This window comes from Sitodiplosis mosellana, unplaced genomic scaffold (assembly GCF_009176505.1).
Source record: "Sitodiplosis mosellana isolate CC-2019 unplaced genomic scaffold, AAFC_SMos_1.0 Smas_scaffold_2, whole genome shotgun sequence".
NCBI lineage: Eukaryota > Metazoa > Arthropoda > Insecta > Diptera > Cecidomyiidae > Sitodiplosis > Sitodiplosis mosellana.
Window position 1 is genome coordinate 4,321,319 of NW_022595245.1, and position 23,460 is coordinate 4,344,778.

At 34.7% G+C, this 23,460-nt stretch overlaps 4 protein-coding genes across 5 annotated transcripts in view; all 4 read right to left on the reverse strand.

Moving 5' to 3' along the window:
* Nucleotides 1–605, reverse strand: part of LOC129565088 (facilitated trehalose transporter Tret1-like) — a 5,117-nt gene extending 4,512 nt beyond the window's left edge. Inside the window, exon 1 of the mRNA XM_055439494.1 lies at nucleotides 263–605. Within this exon, the coding sequence (XP_055295469.1) occupies nucleotides 263–341 (79 nt within the window). The 5' untranslated portion in view covers nucleotides 342–605. The remainder of the gene's footprint in view (nucleotides 1–262) is intronic.
* A 2,263-nt stretch (nucleotides 606–2,868) lies between these two features.
* On the reverse strand, nucleotides 2,869–4,874 carry LOC129564942 (facilitated trehalose transporter Tret1-like). The gene is made up of 7 exons (XM_055439193.1): nucleotides 4,796–4,874; nucleotides 4,671–4,713; nucleotides 4,256–4,576; nucleotides 3,991–4,183; nucleotides 3,752–3,896; nucleotides 3,245–3,663; nucleotides 2,869–3,156 (listed from the first exon to the last, which is right to left on the reverse strand). The coding sequence occupies exons 1-7, from the start codon at nucleotides 4,872–4,874 to the stop codon at nucleotides 2,869–2,871; spliced, it is 1,488 nt and encodes a 495-aa protein (XP_055295168.1).
* Nucleotides 4,875–5,192: 318 nt separating this feature from the next.
* On the reverse strand, nucleotides 5,193–8,062 carry LOC129565089 (facilitated trehalose transporter Tret1-like). 2 transcript variants are annotated; one of them, XM_055439496.1, is made up of 7 exons: nucleotides 7,949–8,062; nucleotides 7,426–7,789; nucleotides 7,177–7,369; nucleotides 6,950–7,094; nucleotides 6,408–6,826; nucleotides 6,248–6,277; nucleotides 5,274–5,580 (listed from the first exon to the last, which is right to left on the reverse strand). In XM_055439496.1, the coding sequence occupies exons 1-7, from the start codon at nucleotides 8,019–8,021 to the stop codon at nucleotides 5,539–5,541; spliced, it is 1,266 nt and encodes a 421-aa protein (XP_055295471.1). In that variant the 5' UTR covers nucleotides 8,022–8,062; the 3' UTR covers nucleotides 5,274–5,538. The 2 variants fall into 2 exon arrangements, with proteins under 2 accessions (XP_055295470.1, XP_055295471.1); XM_055439495.1 differs by having other exon boundaries at nucleotides 5,193–6,277.
* A 309-nt stretch (nucleotides 8,063–8,371) lies between these two features.
* On the reverse strand, nucleotides 8,372–10,834 carry LOC129564943 (facilitated trehalose transporter Tret1-like). Its single transcript, XM_055439194.1, has 6 exons — nucleotides 10,656–10,834; nucleotides 10,230–10,593; nucleotides 9,561–9,753; nucleotides 9,307–9,451; nucleotides 8,826–9,244; nucleotides 8,372–8,738 (listed from the first exon to the last, which is right to left on the reverse strand). The coding sequence occupies exons 1-6, from the start codon at nucleotides 10,726–10,728 to the stop codon at nucleotides 8,505–8,507; spliced, it is 1,428 nt and encodes a 475-aa protein (XP_055295169.1). The 5' UTR covers nucleotides 10,729–10,834; the 3' UTR covers nucleotides 8,372–8,504.
* Between the last annotated feature and the right edge of the window lie 12,626 nt (nucleotides 10,835–23,460).

Below are 23,460 nucleotides of genomic sequence, written 5' to 3' on the forward strand. Positions count from 1 at the left end.
TTACACAGACGCATACTTGTTACAGCAAACTATGTGCATGATTCTCTATTTCTCCAACCAGTCTCCAGGTGCCGCTTTATTGTTCTTGTTTGACATTTCCTATCTGTTTGTACAGACGATCAGAGAGGCTGGGCCCTGGAAGGAAACCCTCCAATTGAAACAAGCCAAAATAATTTGGCAATGCGGTCATCAAAACCTGCGCAGTAATTTTTTTCTAATGTTCGACCATTTATTTATACATTTGTATTGATCAATGCTTTACCTAAACATACAGCAATGTATTGATTTCCAGCATTTCGCCATTGAAATTCGTTTGGGGTAGCCTTTTCTTTATCCTTCATTTTTTCCGCGTAAAATTGTTGGTTTCGTTTATTTTCACTTGCACTTCTTCGCTTACACGAAATAAAACCTCAACACCAAGTGATGCATGAACATGGATGTTTCTCTATAAATAGGCACATCCAATTTCACAAAATTGATTGTGGAAGTCAATTGCTATCTCCCTCCAATAATAAACATTTATTTAAACTCAAATATTGTGGCACCATATTGTCGAAATATGTTGATAAAAATTCCCGATAAAATCTAGTTTGATTTCTTTCATACTACCGTTTAATGATGTGATTTCCGTGTGTTTGTTCACAAATATTTTGTTTAAAAACAATAAATCGTTGTATACAATCAACGTAAGTACGCCTAGGAGCTGTTAAAATCTGTGGTTTTTCGAGGAGTGCATTGTATTTTATTTTATTCTTAAAGTAGATAATACACCGTCTTATTAATAGAGTCATTAGGCTCAGCCTGATTAAAAATCATTCAATAAATTGTTATAACAATTTGTAGTTTACATTGAGTTATCATCATTACTAATGACTCTATTAGTCAACGTTTAAAATCCATCAATTTATACTTGAGAATGAAAATCATCAACATTTCGTGTATTTTCTTCCAAAAACAATATTCCCCTGGATAGATAATACCAAAATCCTTCGTTTCAAGGCAAGTACTTGATAGCTCTTTGAAAGTGAAATGTATTTTTTTTGTAATCTGTTTGTTTTAGACAACAGGAGGTATCAGCACAACTTAAAATAAAGTAAATAGGTGTATGTCATAGATAAAGTTCACTAAACAAACACGTGCTAGCGATCAAGTAATTTGTTTGGGTAGTTTACAACAGGTGGTATTCCTGCAATGACGTATTTAAAATGGAATACTTGAGTTTATCTATTCATATTTTATGGATTTGTTCATGTTTTTCATAAGGAGAAGTAAAAAGCATTATTAGAGTGTTGAAACTCCCTCTTTGAGCAATTACAATACCCTTATCAATTAACGTAAACAATGGTAACTGTTTTGATTTAATAAATTTTAAATTGCTTGATTTAGGATGATGTTTTGTTTTACTTTCGTTTGATTTCATATTTTGATCTCCAATTCGAGATTTTCCCCGTGAAGGTCGAGCAAACAGTCATGATGATTTCCGCAACATGATGATTGTTCGAGAAATTATAATATAATGGAAAAATTTGTGAACATCGCGAATTTTCTTTCATGTTTTAGAAAACATATGACACGTGTAACGTCAATAATAATGCATGCACAGTAGTGCACACTGTGAATGTATCTATGAAAAAACGAACATAGATTTGGTTGGTACAAACCTATTAAAAATAAATAGTCAAAATAGTCAAAAGAGTGAACAATTTCTCAACAAAATTCCAACGTGTACAAATTTGAAAGTTTTTCCATTATCCTAAATAATGCATACTGAACGAACTCATGCTGCTATCTCTGTGTACTTAAAAATTCGCTTAGAAAATATCATAAAAAATGCTTAACATTAAAAGGTTCAACGCTTCTGCTGATTATCAGAAAAATGATTAAACCGCTCACTTTTATTTACATTATTTCATCGTAGATTCACATCTGGATGTTGGCTAACACTCAATTGCAAAAAAAAAATTATCACTTAAACAGACAGGCGTTGTGACTATCTTTGCTGAACCTATTTTATATGAGTTCACGGTTGATATGATCAAACTTCTATCAGTTTTGAATTTACTGAATCCAGGAACCGAAATCGGTTTGACGTTTCTCATACAAACCGATTTCGAAACGGTTTCACTCTGCTCTCTATTGATCAGAGCAAACCGTATCAAACGAAACGTTCTGAGAATGGTTGGTATGAGCAATGTTGAACCGTGTTGTCACTGTGTTAGTATTGTATACTGATACACGTGAGTATAAACGTGTCTATGTGCCATACAAACCATTTTTCAGAACGTTTCGAATGGTTCGGTTTGTTCGCACTCAAACCGAATATTCGGTTTGTTTGGATCCTCAACCGAATCCCTCTAGCTTGACTCATTTGTTCCCATTTATTTTTTTTTTCGCAAGGGGAAATTTCAAATGTCGTTTGAAGCGATGGTAGTTGACGATAACTTTCGAATTCGATCATCTTTTGATTTCGAAAATGAAATCGACTGCTTGAATAACTTTGTATGATGTGATGAAATTTGTTAAACAGGGACAATTCCCTAAAACTCAAAATGCTGTAGTTGTCATTCGCTTCTCTGGTCGTGAAGCAATTTTTGCATTTTCTTTTAGTGAACAGCCAACGTTCGTTTTGCAAGAAAGAATTCGAACACAAAAATGAAAATCATTTAAACAATTGAAATTTACGCAGATCATTATGCGAAAAAGCTGTTGAATATCCAGAAGTTGTTTGCTTTAAAAGATTTTATTTACAATAATTTTATTACATATTCTTATCTGTCTCCTGAAATTTACATACAATTACCTATTTCATACAATTAGCTCGCAACAAATGATCCGATGCTTATCAAATTTTTTTCATACGATTTTGGTTTATTTTTTGTCGGGACAAGTTTCAACAGTCGGTACGTAGGTTGGTAACTGACCGTAACTCTTCTTGTGTACTCTAGCCACTTCCTTATCGACTTGTTCTAAGGATCGTCCCATTGTTTCTTCCATCACTGTGAACACAAACAATGCGCCAAGAATGCAACCAATCCCAAGAATGGCCATGCAACAATGGAGTCCAATCATCTCCATCAAAAGTGGAAATAGTTTTAAGCAAGTAAAACATGCAAAATTATAACCAAATGTGGATATCGTCAAACCAAGTGTACGAATCTGCATAAATGTGTAACTTTGCTTAAATTCTGGAAACAATTTATGTCGCGAATGCGTCTGAACATTTATTTTTTTGATAAAAAATTACCTTTGACGGAAGATTTTCCACGGTACACACAACGGCCAATGGAATAATGCCAGCCGATGCGATGAAAATGACAAAACATAAACAAATGACCGGTATCCAATCATACGACGATAAATCGAAGCCAACATGGCCTAAATACGCATACATTGCGAATGAACACAGACCAAAGGCAGCGCCAAACAGTGAACTTAACACTAAAAACTTTCGGCCCAAATGATCTGAGATTTGTGTTGTACAAAAACTGCCAAAAATTTGAACACAAGCCATCACAATGGAAGCAACATATGGATCGATTCGCGAAACGCCAACTTTTTTAAAGATCAGAACCGCATAGGTGGAAAAAATAAAAGTTCCAGTCAATTGTGTCAGCCATGCCAGTACCACACCAATCACTAATCCACGTATCGCAGCTTTGTTAACTGAAATGTAGAATTGTTGTTGTCTTATTGCAACATCAAATTTTGATAAGATAAAATCGTTTGAAAAAAACTTTTTTTTGACGCTTACAGATGTCTTTTGGATCAATTTTCTCGTCAGCTTTTTTCTCGTGCGCAATTGATTTCAAGCGTTCAAATTCCTCATTGAGGGCATTTGATTCCTCGTCATTTTTTCCTTTAAAGCCTTTGTAAAATTTTAACGAATCTTCGGCTTCCTTCCAAAGTTCAATTGAAGAGAAAAAGGAAATAAAATCACCGTTTTAATTGAGAAAGACAGAAGACAGAAAAAAATATATGAAAAAATCGTACTTTTGATTCACCCCGTAGTAAATGATACTGTGGAGTGTTGGGAAGAAATGAAAAGCAAACAACGAACAGAATCGGAATGAATATGAAAATGCATGGAACTATGAAGTAATTAACAGCAGCGCCCACAATATACGCCATCAGAATACCAATATTTCTTGCTAAAGGCGTAAAGCAACCAAGTCGACCACGAATGCTGCAAATTTTTCCAGAGAAAAAAGTTGAAAATCTTCACAATCGCATTTTCTAAGAAACAATTTTCACTCACTTATCATTGGCGATGTCAGAAGTAAATAAGATTAGAGTCGTTTGAATGCCGCCTCCAGTCCAGCCAGTAAAAATCCGCGCGATTAAGACGTGGTAGTATGTATCGCCAATGAAAACGAGCACCCAGAAAATCAACGATGGCAACGTGAGAAAAATCATCGCTCGTTTGCATCCAATAAACGTAGTTAATAATCCAGTGCTGAATGTTCCACATAATGCACCGATACTATTTATCGATCCAACCCATGACAGCTGCTCGTTATTTAATGGTCCCGTTTTCAATGGAGTAGTCTCCGATAAGAGTGTCGGTAGCGAGGGTGACCTTTTTTTATTCAAATTTTGAAACAATTATTTCAAGAAATTTTTTATATTTTATTTAGTATTTAATTTCATTTGATTTGTATTTTAACATTTACATCCATCCGAGTAGATTTCCATGACCGATACAGATTAAATTTGCTGAAGAACATTCGAATATTTTATTTCAATTTCGCAAAATTATCGAATTTCATTTCAATTTTTTTATTCAACATTTTTTTACCTATTAGTACCGCAAAATACTGATTGCCCACGTTTTGCAAGCGAACTTTGGTAACGTTGCCCTTATTTTTATCACGCATGATGTTTCTCCTTTTTTCAACTGATTCACTTTTCACATTCACGAGATTTAACTAACTAATGTTTAAGCTTTGGTGTTTCTTCATAAATATGCGCTACAAGATACAAGATTTTAAACACCAAATGCTTATCTAAGAATTTTCATGACGAATTCAAACAAATGTGATAAAAATCATGAAATCCAAAATTATATGGTTGTGCGAAAACACGTGGGAAGATCATACACCTGTTGAAAGCTACATTAGAATCATTTGTGATGTGTGATCAGATGGTATCCATAAAAGTAATTGTTTTTTTGTTGATAAATTTAAAGAATGAGATTTATAACAGTTTGTTTGATCAAGTTTTATTTACATGTTTGAATACAGGATTAAGATTTATTTACCGTTGACCTGGTTGACAAGTAAAAATCGTGATTTCTGTAAAAAAGCGATTGATTTATAGAAACATAAACAGCACGCATTTGTACAATGTATGACGTCTACGATAAATAGCAATAAACAGTTTAAACATGTACGTAAACGCATCTATTGTCTGCATGGGTCTAGACACGTCCATTCGTTGCATGAGTGTTATGAAAGTGGATTCATCTTGTTCAGTTGTTGAGGCATTCTTGTATGCTGTCATCAATTGCGGCAAGTTTGTTTAATGAGCAATGAATCACTTTTACATCGCGAACGTCGAAAAATTCTCAATTAGAAACAAAACCTAAGAATAGAAGATGGGGATGTTTGAAATCATTAACCGGAAATCAACCACCATGTGCAAGTCTGCTTTTACATTTTATGTTAAATATTCCTCTAGGTCAAGTCGACTTATGAAGTAGCCGACTCAACCTAGGAACTCGGTTAAATTGGCGAACATTGACTGAGATTTGATACGTGGAGTAAATCACAGCCATAACAAACAAGTATAAGTTATCATAACAAACTAGGCGCCTCCATCGTAACGAAACTTTTGAATTTCGAAAAAAAATCGTAAAAAAAAGTTAGTCTTCGCAAAATTTATGGTTATTTGCAATAGAGATTTATTTTGTTTAGTTTTTGCCAGATGAATTTTTAGAACCACCAACAAAAACACAGTAATCTAGTGAGCAAATAAGTTAAAAGTTATTTACAAAGTAGCACAGTTCTGAGAAATGAAATCCAAAACAAAAACGGTTTCGAAACGTTCAATTGTTTTGAGCTCGTTTTCCTCCTTTCGAGCCAATCGAATCCATTGATATGCCGCTTGTTTCTTTGACGACAAAATAAACGTATGAAGTTCCCAGTATACATGCTGTTGCCAAAGTGAGCATACAACCATGCAATCCAATTACTGTCATCAAAATCGGAAAAAGCTTCAAGATTAAAAATGATGTTAAATTCATAAATACCATGCATATTGTCATTCCAACGGTTCGAATCTAAAATTGGTTGAAAATTGTTCGAAAATTATTAGGTGCTTACGTTGAATTGACTTATCTGAATTAACGTCTGATTAGAAACAGTGGGAAAATATGCTGAAAAATAATTGTAATTTATCATTTATCTTACTTTTGACGGTAAACCTTCTGCAGTACACAAAAATATCAATGGAACTGCGCCGCTGGATGCGGTGAAAATAACAAATGATAAACTCGCTACAGGCACCCATTCAAATGCTGATAACGTATATCCATTGTACTTGAGATAAGAATATAAAGCGAATATAATCATCCCAAAAGCAGTGCCCAATAACGATGTGATTAGCAAAGCTTTCCTTCCCAGTGTGTCAGAGAAGCGAGTTGTGCATAAAGTGCCAACGAGTTGAACGACAGCAATTGCAATTGATGAAACATTCGGATCGATTTGTGATGCACCAACTTGCTCAAAGATATGCGCTGCATACGTAATAAATACCAAAAATCCCGTTAAATGGCCCAAACTTGACAGCGCTATTCCATTTAGGATGCCTTTTAAGGAGTCTCGTTCAACTGAAATCATTTTAAATGAGTTTTTAATTTGAATATGACGTTCAGTCTGAGAGAGACGGAGAATCTTCTATATTTGAGTTAAATTAACTTCTCTCAGACTCAAATTGATACCCATTTGCTTACAAATATGTTTCAATGGTGTTTTTTCATCTGCTTTCTGTTCATTTGCAATGGATTTTAGGCGGTCGAATTCAGCATTGAATGCAATATGTTCATCAATGCTATTTCCAGTGAAGCCTTTGTAAAATTTGAGTGAATCTTCGGCTTTCTGTAATTTTAGATAAACACCTGTGATTGAATGAACCAAAAAATTCGTTGGAAGATATGTCAAAATTGGGTTTTTGTCTCACTTTCAACTGTGCCTTCTGAAGGAGATATTGTGGTGTGTTTGGGAGGAGAGAAAACCAAACACCGAAAATGATCGGAATAGACAGAAAAATACACGGAATTGTTTCATAATCAATGAATGCTCCCAAGATATAGGCAACCAGAATTCCAATGTTTCTCGTTATATGTGACACACTACTGAGCCGTCCTCGAATGCTAAAAACGGAACACATTTTTATTCTGAAAACACTTTTCCAATCGTTATCTCTCACTTATCATCGGCAATCTCGGAAATGTACAATACTATGCTGGATTGAATTCCTCCTCCGGTAACCCCTTGAAAAAACCGCCCAGTCAGTAAGTGATAATATGTATCACCAAAATAAACTAAAAACCAGAAGGTCAAACACGGCAGCGAAAGGAGCAACATCGCTCTTTTGCAACCGAAAAACGTAATTATAACTCCAAAAATGAATGTGCCAATAATCCCAGCTAAAGCGCTGATTGATCCAAGCCATGACAGCTGCTCATTAGTTAATGGTCCCGTTATCAACGGCGTATTCTCTGACAAAAGTGTTGGCAACGCAGGTGAAAGCCATCCATTCATCGTTCCATGACCGAGGAAGATGATGTTTGCTGTTGGAAAACGTATAAATTTTAGATAAATTTTAACTTTCGGTTCTTTCAAACTCTCTACAACAAACTCGAAATTAATTTCTTTATGAATTTGATTCAGCTTTAGAAATCATACACAAATGAAGAATTTATAATAAAAAGAAGAATTCGAAAAATTACCTGCAACCGCCGCATGGTACTGATTTCTGTGATTTTTCCATTGATAATCGTCTCGTGGTGCCTTATCGCCCATTTTGTTTCAACAAATTTATTAAAACTCTCCGTGCACTTTCCAGTTGAATTAGAAAATGATGCAACTATGTGGTGACTTCTCTCAAATACAGAAACTGCTATCAAGATAAGCGATATCTTTGCAAAATTGCTTTAGATAAATTCACGTCTTGTAACATCAAATTGATATCAAACGCAAGTCATCTCATATGTTTATCGTTTAGAGAAGCTTAAACAAACATCTTTGTAGATATCAACAGTATGGTATGAATGTCAAAGAAACTGAATAGTCATCGTCACTTTATCTATTTGAAGCTCACACGCGCCATAGCAATGCATTAAAATCAATGAAAAAAACGCTATTTTCTCGTGTTTAAATTTAGGGTGTTATTTATTTGTTTGTATTATTATAGCGGTGTATAAAATAATGCTACTGGCTTTTTTCAATCTAATTTTCGTATTTTACGCACAAAATTTACCTTATCAAGATACTTATAAAGACTTTTCAGCAAGAGTTATTTGTAGAGTGATTTTTGGATTGAACTGCATCCATGGAAATACCCTTAGTTTCTTTAATCACAAATAGTATATATAGGGAGCCCAGAATACATGCAATGCCAAAAATAAGCATACACCCATGCAGTCCGATTATTACCGTTAACGTTGGAAATAGTTTTAAGCAAATGAACGATGCAAGATTCAGGAATATATTGCATATGGTTAAACCGACGGTACGAATCTGTGAAAATTATTTTAAAAAAGAATATTCACAAACACTCACTCAAAATCAACACTTTAGATTAATGTACAACAAGTGATAATGTACCTTTGATGGTAGATTTTCCACTGTTACCACGAAAAATAATGGTAAGATGCCAGCCGAAGCGATAAATATGACAAATGACAAACTGGCTATGGGTACCCATTCAAATGCTGATAAATCACTTCCATTCTCCTTAAGGTAAGAGTACAACGAAAATGCGAATAGACCACAGGCGGAACCCAATAATGAAATGATCAACAGTATTTTCCGGCCCATCGAATCTGAAAGGTGAGTCGTACACAATGTGCCCATTATCTGCATCACGGCTATTGTGATTGATGAAATGTATGGATCGAAGTGTACAACACCAACTTTCTGGAAAATTACAACGGAATACGTTACAATCACCAAAGATGCTGACAAATGCACTAAGCCCGCCAGTGTTATGCCGTTCAATAGCCCTTTCATTGAATGTCGATTAACTAAAAAGGAAAATACATTGTCATATAAATAAGCTCATGCTTTCATTGGATTCATCACTTACAGATGTCTTTTAACATGATTCTCTCATCAACTTTTAACTTTTTCGCAATCACCTTTTGCCTTTCGAATTCGGCACTAAACGCAATTACCTCGTCCACACTTTTTCCAGTGTATCCTTTGTAAAATTTCAAGGATTTTTCGGCTTTCTGTAGCATTTCAGAGGGGAAAATGATATTTTTTTGAACAAAAATTTAGTGATTTGAATAAAATATTAAAATGTGTTTGAAAATTTTCCAATATTTTGTCTTTCTTTACCAAAACCTGTCCTTTTTCAAGTAGATACTGTGGCGTATTCGGCAGGAAAAAGAATAAAATCCCGAATATAATTGGAATGAACACAAAAATGCACGGTACAATCTTGTATGGAATGGTTGCGCCTAAAATATAAACGATCAAGACCCCAGTATTTCGTGATAAAGGAGAAAAACTTCCTAATCGGCCTCGAATGCTAAAAATCAAATAGATTCTTTTTAATATAATATTCAACAACAGACATTGATTTAAAGCTAGATTGAGACTTCAAATCAAGTAAATATTGATTTGAAACTAATCTAATAACTCTTTTAATAAACTTGATGTAAATACTCTCACAGTCCGCTGCGTTATGCTCAATATATATGAAACATTTGCTATACAACTGAAAACGCAGCCGTAATGTATTAGTTACTAATAAAATTCGTTCAGCTGACAAAAAAATTCTGTTAGCGTACAGTTAGCTTTTAACAATTTTTGAGTAAATAAACTTCTTTGAATGGAATATTTTCGTTTACATTTTCGATAAATGCTACATTTGTGTCGAAATGTTATCTATTTTGGTCGAAAACATTGCAAATATTTATATGAAAAACGATAAAGGTACATAAAAACAATCCATAATCTCTTTTCATCAGAAAAATATGGCAACTTTTCCGCGTCAACACTTACTCATCGTTTGCAATGTCAGAGATATATAGAATAACCGTGGTTTGAACACCACCACCAGTCCATCCAGTAGAAAATCGAGCGATTAGAACGTGATAATATGAGTCTCCAATGTAAATAAGCACCCAAAAAATTACTGTTGGCAACATGAGAAAAAGCATTGTCCGCTTACTTCCCAGAAACATGGTGAAAAAGCCAAAAGTGAATGTGCCTAAAATCGCTGCAAGAGCGCTAATTGATCCGATCCAAGACAGCTGTTCGTTTGATAATGGCCCGGTTTTTAGTGGAGTATTTTCGGACAACAGTATTGGTAATGCCGGCCCTGGCCATCCCATCATCGAACCATGTGCACAAAACATTAGATTTCCTATTTTGAAATAATCTTATTAATTGTCGATACATTTTATTAAATTATTCCTTCAGAGTCACCTATAACGGCTGCCAAATACTGATGCTTAGTATTTGTAAATTGATATTCGATTGGCGTGTCTTTATCACTCATTTTCTTTATATAATTTGATACACAGAGTTCTTTATAGCGCTAAGTTTGGTTGTTGAATGATGAAAATAGAGGAAATATATTTGGTACCTGCGAATTTGAGATAACGCCTATCTCACCACTGATTTGAGATAAAACTAAATCAGTGTGCAACACTTAGCGATACACTTGACGACTGTCTTGAATTGAAATGCAGTACGATTCAATCATCCAAATCAACTTGGGTGTTACATTTGGGGAATGAATCATTGTTAACTTGACAAGCACTGCTTATTGCTACGACACTTATCTAAATAAATAAGCCAACAGGCAAATTGAATCAAATGTAAATACGTTGAAATGCACACATGTGCAATGGACATCGATGCGTGTTGAAAACTATTTTTAATGAAAGTGGCATTGTTATTGGTCTCTGGAATACGATTTGGTTGGAATTTGATCAAATTTTTTTTATGCAAAACATAGTTTTTGTCTTAATATTGTACAAAGTTATCACTGAGTTTTTAATGAATTTTGGAACTTTAAAATCGACTTTAATGCAAAAAGAGTATTCAATAAATGCTATTTATATTCAACTGTTTGTGTTTATATGCAACCACAAAGCATATGTGCTTGAATATTTGTGTTCAACTAGTTCTTCATAACTGGTAAATAAGTCTTTGAAATGCCATCATCAAACCAGAATGTGGATTATTAGTTGAATGTACAACGTTTTTTTTCCATTATTCAGCAATTCAGCAAGACGACAAGCCGCATGGCGTCTCCATTCAAGTGGGTTCAAACTTTTAAACCAATTTTCGGGCAAACGAACCGACTTTTACGATATGAACTGATGAATATATTGTTCGATTTTTGATGTATTATTTGGTTTTTTACCACTCGTGAATAATTCAAACAATTTACGATAGAAATTAGAAGTTATAAGCAACGAGGAAGATAATTATTGTGTTCCAAATGAACCGTGTAAATAACGAAATAACCAATTGACCAAACATTGAAAAAATGATGTCTAGCCATTGTCGTTTTGAACATGTTGATCGACTTTTTACATATGAAAAACCCCAAAAAAATTGGTTCTCTTGAAGAAAAAAAAAATCGGAAAACCATGTGATGAATCAAACGGAAGGTTTGTTAACTCAATTAAAAATGTACATAAAAAAGTATAATTTCAATATACCCAACGTAATATAAATCATAAAAACTACCCTAAAATTATGGTCTCTCATTGACGCAAGAAACAAATAAACACATTGGATCATCATAAAATGTATATTTGATTATCGGCAAATAAATTTAAATCAATGAATTATGAATAAAAACAAGTCCAATTTTCTCCACCTGTCGTATATACTACGTTGCTGTATGTGTGTGGTATTCATGTTTCAAATTAACACAATCCACAATCCAAAATAATGTAACAAAACATGAGTTTCCGCATTTCGAATGGATAAGCAGGGGCACCTGCATTTGTCGTGCGATTTATTTACTTTACCTTTGCTTGAATCATTTAACAAGTTAAGTATATACACGATGTGACGATAATAATTCGAAGGGTAAACACTGTAGCACATCAAATATGTTAAAGTGGAGCACACCGTTAAAACGTGTAAGTAAAAGTGACTTCGTGTGATGCGTGACGCTATTTGATGATTTTCGGTCTGCAATATTTCGTTTGAGTTTCGGCTAAAAAGTTTTGGCTAGACTTGTAGCCAGACCATTCCCCGTCCGCAGAAGCAAAGATTACGTTTTTTGTTCAATTTTATTAATGTACACGTGATTCGGGCCAGTTCATTGCAAAATTGTGTCTAATAATTTTTTGGATATGTGCAAAGTTGATAAATAATTTTTAGGTCGATTATGAGACAAAGAATTAGGAATTTATAGAAAATAAAAAATATCCACTAATCCAGAGATGGAGAGAATCCGACGGCTTTAATGTCTAATGTTTGGTTCGAAAAAGTAGTTTCGTCTGTTTGTTGTTGTCGTTGCCGTTGCCGTTACCATCAACATTGTCGCCCGCTGCCGTCGTCGTCGAGAGAAACCAATTTTTGGTAACGGTGAAAATGTTCGATAAAAAGTTTTTCGAGTAGTTTTCGTTAAATACAACCCGAAACCCGTTTGCAGATAGTGTCAGTGTCACAAACTAAACAAAATGTTCTCTCCTCATTCCATTGGCTGTGGAAAATGGTTGGAAGAAGGATTACAACAATCACATGTAATAGAAGTGAAAATGTAATGAACTATCCGAAAACATCGGCTCTCGGTGTGTATGTGTGTGAAATGTGTCTGAATGAACAAACCGACATGAGAAAATGCATTGAATTTCAGTGAATTGAGATTAATGCAATGGAAAACCGAAATAAAGTTGTTCCCTTAACGAGATAGATTGCCCCAACTCTTACATACCTACAAATCTTTTTTTTCACCTGAATGTGCTTCCGAATAGACAAAGGAAAAGAGAGTGAAAGATTTTGTGTGTAAGTATGCAGTGGTTTCAAAAACTGATAGCACAACGTCCACAATTCCATTTCCTTTCTAGTTCAAAGTTTTAATTGTAATCGACTTTCGTTTAAATATTAAATCAGGTGAAATTACCTTTGAGTTAATTCGGTATGTCGGTCCACTGGACAAATTCATTCCGGTATGTCTCTCTCCCTCTCTGTATGTATACAAATGTATCAATTTGTTAGATTTTGCACATACTAAAAACCACATTGTCAACAATCTTGTCGGTGCATGTTCATCTCCGGCAATGGATATTGTAATACTAATGCTAATGCAACGGCTCCGTATTTCAAATCCGAGCAAGAGTAAGAGAGAGATACAATTAAAATAACGATAGTAGTTTGGTCAGGTTTTCTAAATGCATGAATTATTACTTAACATTTTTGCGAGATTCAGCATACTCAACCGCACATTGTGCAAAACGATGCAACCCCAAGCCAAACTGGAGAGCAATGGATGAGAGCATAAAAAAACTTTTTCGTCGATAGTTTAATGCCATCGTGTAATTCACCTTAGATCAAACACGGATATATGTGTTATTTGTGCTGTTGTGGCTGGCATTGAATAATTATTTTCACAAATATTATTGCCAGCAAAAAGATGTCCATAAAAGCAATTTCAAAAATATTATCATTGTTATAATCCTGATTATTATTTGCTCAACATGGTAACATGCAATATTCTATTAGCCACAACAAACATCGTTTTTGCTTTTTCTCACCACCACGTCGAATGCAGCGTGTGGCGTGCACGCTCTCTCTCTCTTTCTCGTGCTCAAATGGCTACAAATGTAAACGATCCAATTTGTAAGCACTAATCGGACCGCATGATTTATACGGCTGATACCATTTAATTGGACGCTTAATCATAAAATGAAATAACGAAATAGTCCACCGTATGCAAGATGAGCACACGGAACGCGGCCAAAAATCGGAAATGAAATCACATGACAGTAGCAACAGTTATACATGTTTGCTTAATTTAAAATGTTATATCAAAATTAATAGAAATTAAATATTCAAAAGTTAATCATGGCGTGCAAAATATTTAGCACATTAAATGAATTGAAATGGTGTGCGATGGTGCAGTGATGGGCACAAAAAGTATATGTCCACCAATCCGCATCGGCATCGGCAGCGGTGCTAGTGATTTGATCTAGTGGACAAAATCCACTATTTTTTTGGCTCAAATAACTGTGAGTGGAGCGAGCGGCCGTGTAACCCAGTTTATTAATTTTCATTAATTTTTCCGACCGTTCGACACGTATTTCAAAGTGGGGCTGATGTGCTTAATGGGAAATGGCGCGGTGGAAATGCATGGTGTGCTCAATGTGGGGGATTGTACATATGAATTACATTTAAATTGATTCCATCCGGTTTTCATTTGTAATGTAGAGCCCATATAAAACGGGAATTTAATCATAAGCAGATTGATGAAGTGTGGCGGTGTGTATGTGTCCTGTGCCAAAGTGACCGAACAAATGATTCATCATGTATGGACCAAACTGAATAAAAAACCATCATTTACGACTTTATTCGCACATTTTTTGTTTCGGTGACGAAAATATTTTTTTTTTTGGATCATCATTTTTTCCGGTTCAATTTCGATTGAGAGCATTTGGTGCGCTTTGATGTTGTGTTTTTGGTGTGTGTGCATATTTTAACGCCGTTTCATTTCACATTTAAAATGACATTATTTTGCCAGACAAAAAAAAAATACACACTCATGAAAATCGGTACGATTTTTATTATGCTGCATAAAAGAAAGACAAAGGATGGCAATAGCAACGGCGACGCCAACAACAAAAACCACCAAAAAAGAACTGATCTTAATAAAATAGCATCCCTGAGGCATACCATGCATGTGTACTGAATGGGAATTTCTGTATTTTTCATTGGAAGCACAGTTTTCTCCATCCGTCTCTCTCTCCCTCTATGTGATACGTGCTCCTCCACTTGCTCCCATTCGGTGATTGTTTCCACGATATTTCTAGATAAAATGCTCTTGAGCTCATACGTTTTATTTGATATGTCTTTATTGCAACTTTCACTGTTTCGCATCGTAAAAGCATCGTTTTTATAGCAGACAAAGAGAATGGTATGTGTGCGGGTGCGCAAGTGTGAGCGCACTTATTTCCATTCGTCTGTGATAGCATTCAAATGTGATATTGCCATGTTATGTATCGCTCATGTTCAGTACAAACTAAATCAATATATTCAATCTGACAAATATGTGAATTTGTCTTTCATATTTTCACTTCATCTGCGTGAATTGCGGTGTAATAATACTTTGTCATTTTTGTGTTCTTAATTTTTTGTTTGTTTGTTGGTGCCAGCTTTTTCGTCGTGTTCAAAGCGTACACATTCAGACGACTTCATTTTTCGGTTTTTCGAAATGGGAATGCACAAGCACATGGAGAATATACGATGTCCGGGTATACTTATGAAACGGTGCATTGCATATTTGCACAAGAAATGATCGAATTTTATTTATGATGCAATGTTTTTGTTCACTACAGGGCCACTTCATCTATGGATGAACATAGCACTGAAGATTCACCCGAACAAAAGACGAGAGAAGAACATTTTTTCTCTTCTCGTTTTGGTATGTGTTGAAATGTCTATATTTCGTTTTCATCATGCGATATGTTGTGTCTTTTCCAAATAAAAATACCGAAAATACGGCAAATAAAATTCGGTTGGATTCTGATGACTTTTCTCTTTCAAATCGTGTCGATATGTTTTCTCTCTTTCTCGTTCTCTCGTCGATAGTGACACTGGTGCTCTTATAAAATTCAGCTGAAGGAACTTCGTTAGATCCGCATACGTATTTTGTACACTGACAACGTTAGTTTTAGTAGCAATCGCATTTTGGCAAAGTCAACGTCTGTCGAATGCTGTTTCTCCGTCCAACCCTCTCTCTCCGTGCTTCAATTCAAGTAAATACTATTTTCCATAATATGATGACACTTGAAACCAAATCAAATGACAAAAAGTGTATTTTACTATGTCAGACATTTTCTCGAAATAAAAATCACCACACCACATGATTCGATCGTTAGTACTTACGTCTATCCCAGCTCCGAATAGATGTATGTGTGTATCGAGCAAGTTTTGCTTACGAGAAAATTGGATATGCTTTTGATCCAACAGACAAAAAACATGTGGAGTGCATGATTTTGACTGATCACAAAATTTCATTCGCAAATAGTTTTGGTTCATGCCATAGGCAAAATGATGCTGAAGAAGTGAATAGGTTGCACCAACTTTGACCATCGATGCCGTTTTAATTAATACCTCATCGATTTTTATTGTCCAAGGAGTTCGAATGGAACGAGTTTGCAATACCGATTATGATTGGGCGATTTTGAGTCTACATGTAAAGTCACCTAAGCATCCAATGAATGGGTTATGAAAATTGTTCAACTCATGAAAATGGATTGAAACTCATGAAAATATTGAAAAGACCATCACCGTCATCATCGACAACTGGGGCCGGTGGATGTGAGTGTGTCTCTCTCCCTCCCTCTCTCTCTCTCATTCTCTCTCTATGTGTGTGTGTGTGTACGGTAAACAGAGGTGAGGAAATAAAATACACTCGTATAATATGAAAGTAATAGACTGGATGCAGCCATCCATCGAGTCGATGATGGCATCGATTCCAAATCACCTGTGTATCATTCGAAAATGTGGAAATTGAAATGTGTGCGAATTTGTAAAATCACAAAGGACATATGTGAAACGTGGAATTGAATACACACATTTTATCAAAGAAGCATCGGTAATGATGTGCACATTCAATGTTTACATCAGCGCACACAACACACATACACGTTGACAGAGAAAGAGAGAGAGATAGCGACTAAGAGATTGAAGCGAGCGAGGGAGAGCAGTCCAAATATGACATTCTCTTGGCTCTGGATTTTGATTTAAATTTCTTTTCTCTGCTGCTACCTTTTCCATTACATTTTATGTTGATTTATGGTGAATGATATTCGAATGGATGTTTGTTTTTTGTGCCTGGCATTCGCTTTTTCACATGCTGACGATCCATATCGATACGGTTAAGAGTCAAATATTGATTCCTTTGGATACTTAAGGAGCGCACTCGCGCGCGTTCGTGTGTGTGTGTGTGTGTGTGTATGTGAATCTGTTTTTGCATATATTTCCCATCTACGCCAAAAACACCAAAGTGATTTTTGACTTTAACTTCGTGAGCATCACCAGCTAGCTATCTGTGTTGATTTTCAATGAGTCAAAATGAAAATCGCACTCACATACTTCGCAGCAGCAGCATCGTTCCCGGTGAAAAATTGTATGCAACAGAAAAGCAATTTAGCGGCGATGGTAATGTAGTTTTCTTGAACGTAAATGGTAAAACACATAAATTTCCAACATCTTTTCGGGATACATTACTTTCAGTCGTTTCGCTTTTTCACTTTTCTAATGTTTTTGCCTCCCTTCATATGTATGTGGCTTATTCCCTTAAGTCATTCGTTGCGTTCGCAATTCATTCCAAATATTTGCAATGTTAATGTTCTTATGCTCAATAAAATTATTTCGATTTGGGATTTTCCACATTTACCAACACCGAGCGTCGTTTTTGTTGTCATCACATCGAATTGTCGCTAATTCACTTGCATGAAAGCCCATGATTTCAATACACAAGAAATGCAAAACGAACCGAAAATCCGCTTAAAATTCATTCACTTTTAATGGAACGGATTAAGATTTATTTTAGAAGATTGTATAAACATGAAATGATGATTTGAAAACGCATTTTGAATTGTAGCTCAACCCAATGACCAAGGCTAAACAGGATATTTGAGAAAAGTTTCGCTGGATCAAGATCTATCGGTTAAAAGTATTCACTCAGCCGAATTTATATGAAAAATTCACATATATATAGATATATTATAGTCACAAGGTGACTAGCTCTGAAACGTTCCTTTGGATTATAACAAAGAAATTGAACGAAACAGAGCATCACAGGTTTGTCATAGAACAAAAAAAAAAATGTTGATCAAAAATTTGTAAAATTTTACAGAAATAATTTCTTTAAAATTCAAACGTTCCAACCTCTACACAACGAAATGACTTATTTCGAAACGTTATAATTATAAATCATTCTACCCAGATTTGTTATTCCTTCCGTTTTGCATTTGTTTAGTGATGTTGTTCTCTGAATAGAATATTTTATTTTTATAAAATTCAAAGGGCAAACACCGTCAGATGAAACCGTTTTGTTTTGGTATGCTTGAGCCTTCTGCAAAGTCTCTCTCACTCCCTCTCTCTCTCTCTCTCTCTCCCTCTCTCTCTCTCTCTTCTGTGCTGTATGCATATTAAATATGAATTGACGATTTGAAAAATTCAACGGTCTGTCAGAGAGAAAAAAATACACACACACACGTCATACTCCATGGTGAATCTTCTGTTTCATTCAGAGAGAAAGAGAGAAAGAGAGAGAGAGAGACATTTGCAATGTTCTGATTTCACTCCATTTGATTTCATCACAACGTATGCTGAACGCAAATTATTGTGCGTCGTAATCTATTGGAAATAATTTTATGTAAATAGAACATCGCCAAACACATCTACTAACTCTGAAGGTCCATGGGGAAACGATATTTTGAAGTAGCATTCTGGTGAAAACGAATGGATTTTCATTCAGAGTAAACGTCTGGATTTTATGATTTTACTTCTCTTTCTTGCAATCCACCAAAGAAATCATGGCAAGTTAAATGTGAGAGTTTTAGGGCAATTGAAATGAAATGGGGAGAGAAAAAAATTAAAGAAAAAAATTTTTTCAGACTGTTTTGGAGAGAGGTTAAGAAAATCGAAAAAAAAAACATAAATAAAGGGAAATATGTTCTAAATAATCTCTTCAAACGAAGAACCAATCACTTTGCATATAAAGTGAAGAATTTCTCTTTTTAGGGCAAAAAAATGTGTCTAAATGAGGAGCAAATGGTGAATTTGTCGTAGAATTTTATCGGCATTTCGTATGATTGTTAAAATTTCGAGACTCACAGCGTTGACGAACCATTTAATCGCCTGATGAATTTGACGTTTGAGTGCCACACTCGACATCGTTTTTCACTTCTACCTATCATTGTTCGAATTGTTCGTATGTGTAAAGCCATTCAACATTCATGTCATATCATAAAGAAGTATGTGGTATATTCGTCTCAAGTTCCAATCTTTTTTTTCTTTTCAATGACGTCAAAGCTATTTAGAAAAAGCACCTATTTACGATAATTGATAAACTGTTTTTCGATTTTGTTTTTTTTTTTGACACAGCTCGTATGCATGTGTGCCTTTTTGTTTGCCATGTCGTTAAAACGATGTAAACGGCCATATGGGGTGACCCTTCCAAGGATTCCTTTCTTGTTGTCAAAACAATGTGCCAGCCAAAAGTTGAACATAAAACCTGAGCTTTATTTATTTATAGGCTGAAAAAAAAATGAAAGTAACGTATCGAGTCGATTGTATGTCATAAACATAATTTACATCATGTTATTGCACACATGCAAACATATTTCGCTATCATTAAATCGTTACAATTGTGTAAACATATTTAAACAAAACAAACGTTGATGTCAACAATTTGACTTCAATGGCAATTATAGCTTTTCGACCCATTCAGCCAAACATGTTTTTTCAAACTCACGCGACATTTTAAGACCAATTAGAAAAAAGTGACATTTAACGAAAATTGATCATTCCAAAAAACTTCAATTGTTTCTATGATATGAAAAAGAATAGAAAATGATATGAAAAAGAACCCTAAATCTAAAAATATTACGAAAAAAGCAGCTTTGAGCATGAACATATTATGATAAGCTAAAAATGGTATCATTATTGTTGACGAGAGCGTATGATTGACAGCATTTTTAAATGGTTTCAGTGTTATAATTGTAGAGGAATGCCATCAATAATCATTAATAGCGTTACTCGGCTCCGACTTGTGGTTGACAAGTTTAAATAAAGAGTGAAGTAGAACAAACATTCTCACTTCCGAGGTTCCATACAGCGTATCAATGCTATTACAATTACAACTGATTACTAATTCCAGGAACACGCACCGATTCATTTCGTTTACATTGGTGGAGTAAGTATTTGTAGGTCTTGGGAAAATCGATTAAAATCATATATTTTTTCCGGGACGACGTGGTAAAAGCGTGTATTTTTTTCGTCATTATTCAATCTTTAAACTCGTAATTTTAGTTTGATTCATCGGAAATGTGAATATAATTGTAGGGCAAACAAAAGCTATTGAGGGAAAAAAACACAATTATATTATTGGATTTGTTCTAAACAGTTTCCGCTTGCTGCCCGTTTCTATTGAAGAATCAAGATTGAAATCAGGATAGAAATCAAAATGAAAATCTACCTCGAAATTATTAATAAAAGGAAATTTTCCAACTTAAATAAACCTACATTCCAACTGAAATACCAACCAGTTTGTACTTCAATTTTGGAATGTGTTTTGTTTTTATTACCTCCAGAATTTTACCAATGAAAATAGAGTCAACAAAAATGGTAAAAAGCGTAACTAAAATAGCTACGATATTAGTGAAAAATTGAAAGCTTTTTAGAGAACATGAGTTAGCAATCAACATGTCAACCCTTTTGGTTTTTATTTCATGCTCCACTCCCTGGCAATTTTGGTATGACATTTTTCGTGCATAAATGTGAAAAAGCGAATATTTTGTATTGTGGGTGAAACAAAAAAGCGTATAAAAATCTATGCGCTCTGATTTTTCCATTGATATGGAAGAGCGAGAGAGTGGGAGAAAAAACAAACCGCGCATAATTTATTCACATACGTTGCTAATGCTTATTCCATTATTGTTAATATAACCGCACACATTATCCTGCATATGTGATGTTTTTATATCTCAAATAGAGTTTGTAGCCGAGTCAACGTCAATGTTTCGAATAAAGTTGAGTTGTCTGTTGTCTGTGTGTGCTGTTTTATTAACCGAAATTTGATTTTTAGCCATGTTTATATGCATATTTATATGTGTGTGTGTGTCGCACTAAGCTTGAGCGGTTCCAAATGAAATTCTCGCTCGGTTCTCGAAATTAGGTAAGCTTTTGAAACACATGAATAACTCTAACCTAATTATGATGCTTGAATTGTTTGAAAAGTCGAAAAATGTTGTCATTTCCTCTCCCCCCTCCCCTGCATCGCTTTCTGTTGTTGTTTTTTTCCCAAAGCACATTTTCGACAAGCGTTCATCCAAAACATTTGTGTATAATACACATTGATAAACACGATAGTCAAGCGTGCATAAATTATTCCATATTGATATTTTGTGATGTTATCATTGTAAATGTCACCAGCCAACAATGAAATATATCGAAGCCCTTTTTTTTAGAATAAAACGTATGCAATTCATTCACCTAATGACAAAACATGAAAAAACAAACACATATTTTACATGTACGACTACAAGTCATTTGACGTACGCATTAAGCATTTATTCACATGAACATGAAATTTTCATGGTTTCAGCTCTCGAACCCAGCCATTCCCGTTCTATTCGGTTCCACTCAATCGCAGCTCACCGAAAACAGCATCATAAATTATTTAATGCGATTAATATTGTAACAGCGATAAATTGTAATTGAAAAGCTAGCTCCAACTTTTTCCATATGGATTCTATTTTTTTTTCGGTCTTCATAATTTGCCGCAATGAAGAATTCATGGCGAAATTCTGCACTGATTTTAGTGTATTCATGTCGGATTTGTGGGGAATGAAAAAAAACAAACAGCGAATTTTTAAAAGAGTGAAAATTATGGTGAATAACGGGGATTTTTGTGAGTTTTGACTTAGAAAATGTCAGCAACATGAGTTGCTTTCTCACCTCTTAACCGAGCTATCTCTATTTTCAGATGTGGTTTTTCACTTCTACAAAACAAGTATCAGTTTTGGTAGATGTTATGTGCTTTTTCAAGTAGATACAGCTGGCAGCATCGGCTTTTATATTCAATTCAATAATCGGATCACTTATCATATGTTCAATGCAATGCAATGCAATGCAATGTTTGCTGTTTCATTGCTGAAAATCCGAAACGATCGATTTCCAAGTTCCATGAAGTTAATAAAATAAACAATAAACATGCGAGTCAATTAATATTCATTATTTTCGAGCATTGTCAAATTAGTAGAATAATTCCACTTGAAATATACATAAGCCGAAGACAATGATGAAATATATGAATATTTGGAGCCCATTTATTCGAACGAGGGAAAGGGAGAGAGAAGACAGAGAGAATTGGAGAGAGCGTGCCTTAGCTGTGGCATACTGTTTTATTGGCAAATATTTCTCATTATAGGAAATGGCTTTTTCCATATATGGGCGAGGGTCAGGTCGGTAACGTTACAATTCGCACGCCTATTTCGCCCATATCTCTGAAAATAATAATGAAAACCCAAAATTTCAAAAGTGCATATGATAGTGCTGCCCATACCACACATTTCAAAGAAAAGTTTTTATTTTTATCACCTATAGTATTGGACTTATGAACGATTAAAGGCGTCGGTAACGTTACAAAATTTTGGAAGTGATTTGCGAGGTTGCTCAACGTTTTTATGAAAATTAGCGAATCTACCCAGGCATAAATCTGTTGTCACTCATTATATCGTAGATGAAGGATCAAAGAAAAGATAGAAATACAGGGTGTGCATGAAAAACTGTTTTGGTGGTCTCTGGACCCAGTAGGCGTAGAATCGGTAACGTTACAAAAAAAATCGGTAACGTTACACGTGCGATTTGAGTGCTCCAAAAACCAGAAAAGAAAATAAAAATCATATTTTCTCGAATTTATTATTAAAGTTTTATCCCATTTCTACAAAAATATGTGAAGGTTCTTGTAGTTTTGTAAAAGCATAGTAGAAATCTTGTGCTTTCAAAAAACGGTCGGTAACGTTACAAAAATCGGAAAAAAAATCGAAAATTTGTAGATTTTCATATGAAAAAATTATCCGAATTGGATAAAATTTTCAGAGAATATAAGTTTTATGAAATAATTAAGCTATGCAAAAATTCATTGCGATCGAACGACGTTAATATACTTTTTTGCTCCTTAGAAACATTTTTTGCGTGGTTTCGTCTTACTGACCCTTGCCCATATGTAGATTTTTGATGATTTGATAGATTGTTTCAAATATATTTGTATCGAACTGTCACTCTGACAGCTCAATTTCTATGTATTTCTTGA

What these genes read in the sequence shown, in the direction of transcription:
- LOC129564942 (XM_055439193.1), bottom strand. Translation starts at nt 4,874, where the DNA reads ATGCGTGATAAAAATAAGGGCAACGTTACCAAAGTTCGCTTGCAAAAC. An exon ending in GTATTTTGCGGTACTAATAG is followed by an intron (nt 4,714 to 4,795) that starts GTAAAAAAATGT and finishes AATGTTCTTCAG; the next exon opens with CAAATTTAATCTGTATCGGT. An exon ending in TCTGACATCGCCAATGATAA is followed by an intron (nt 4,184 to 4,255) that starts GTGAGTGAAAAT and finishes AAAAATTTGCAG; the next exon opens with CATTCGTGGTCGACTTGGTT.
- LOC129565089 (XM_055439495.1), bottom strand. Translation starts at nt 8,021, where the DNA reads ATGGGCGATAAGGCACCACGAGACGATTATCAATGGAAAAATCACAGA. An exon ending in GTACCATGCGGCGGTTGCAG is followed by an intron (nt 7,790 to 7,948) that starts GTAATTTTTCGA and finishes GTTTTCCAACAG; the next exon opens with CAAACATCATCTTCCTCGGT. An exon ending in TCCGAGATTGCCGATGATAA is followed by an intron (nt 7,370 to 7,425) that starts GTGAGAGATAAC and finishes TTCCGTTTTTAG; the next exon opens with CATTCGAGGACGGCTCAGTA.
- LOC129564943 (XM_055439194.1), bottom strand. Translation starts at nt 10,728, where the DNA reads ATGAGTGATAAAGACACGCCAATCGAATATCAATTTACAAATACTAAG. An exon ending in GTATTTGGCAGCCGTTATAG is followed by an intron (nt 10,594 to 10,655) that starts GTGACTCTGAAG and finishes ATTTCAAAATAG; the next exon opens with GAAATCTAATGTTTTGTGCA. An exon ending in TGGAAAATCTACCATCAAAG is followed by an intron (nt 8,739 to 8,825) that starts GTACATTATCAC and finishes TAATTTTCACAG; the next exon opens with ATTCGTACCGTCGGTTTAAC.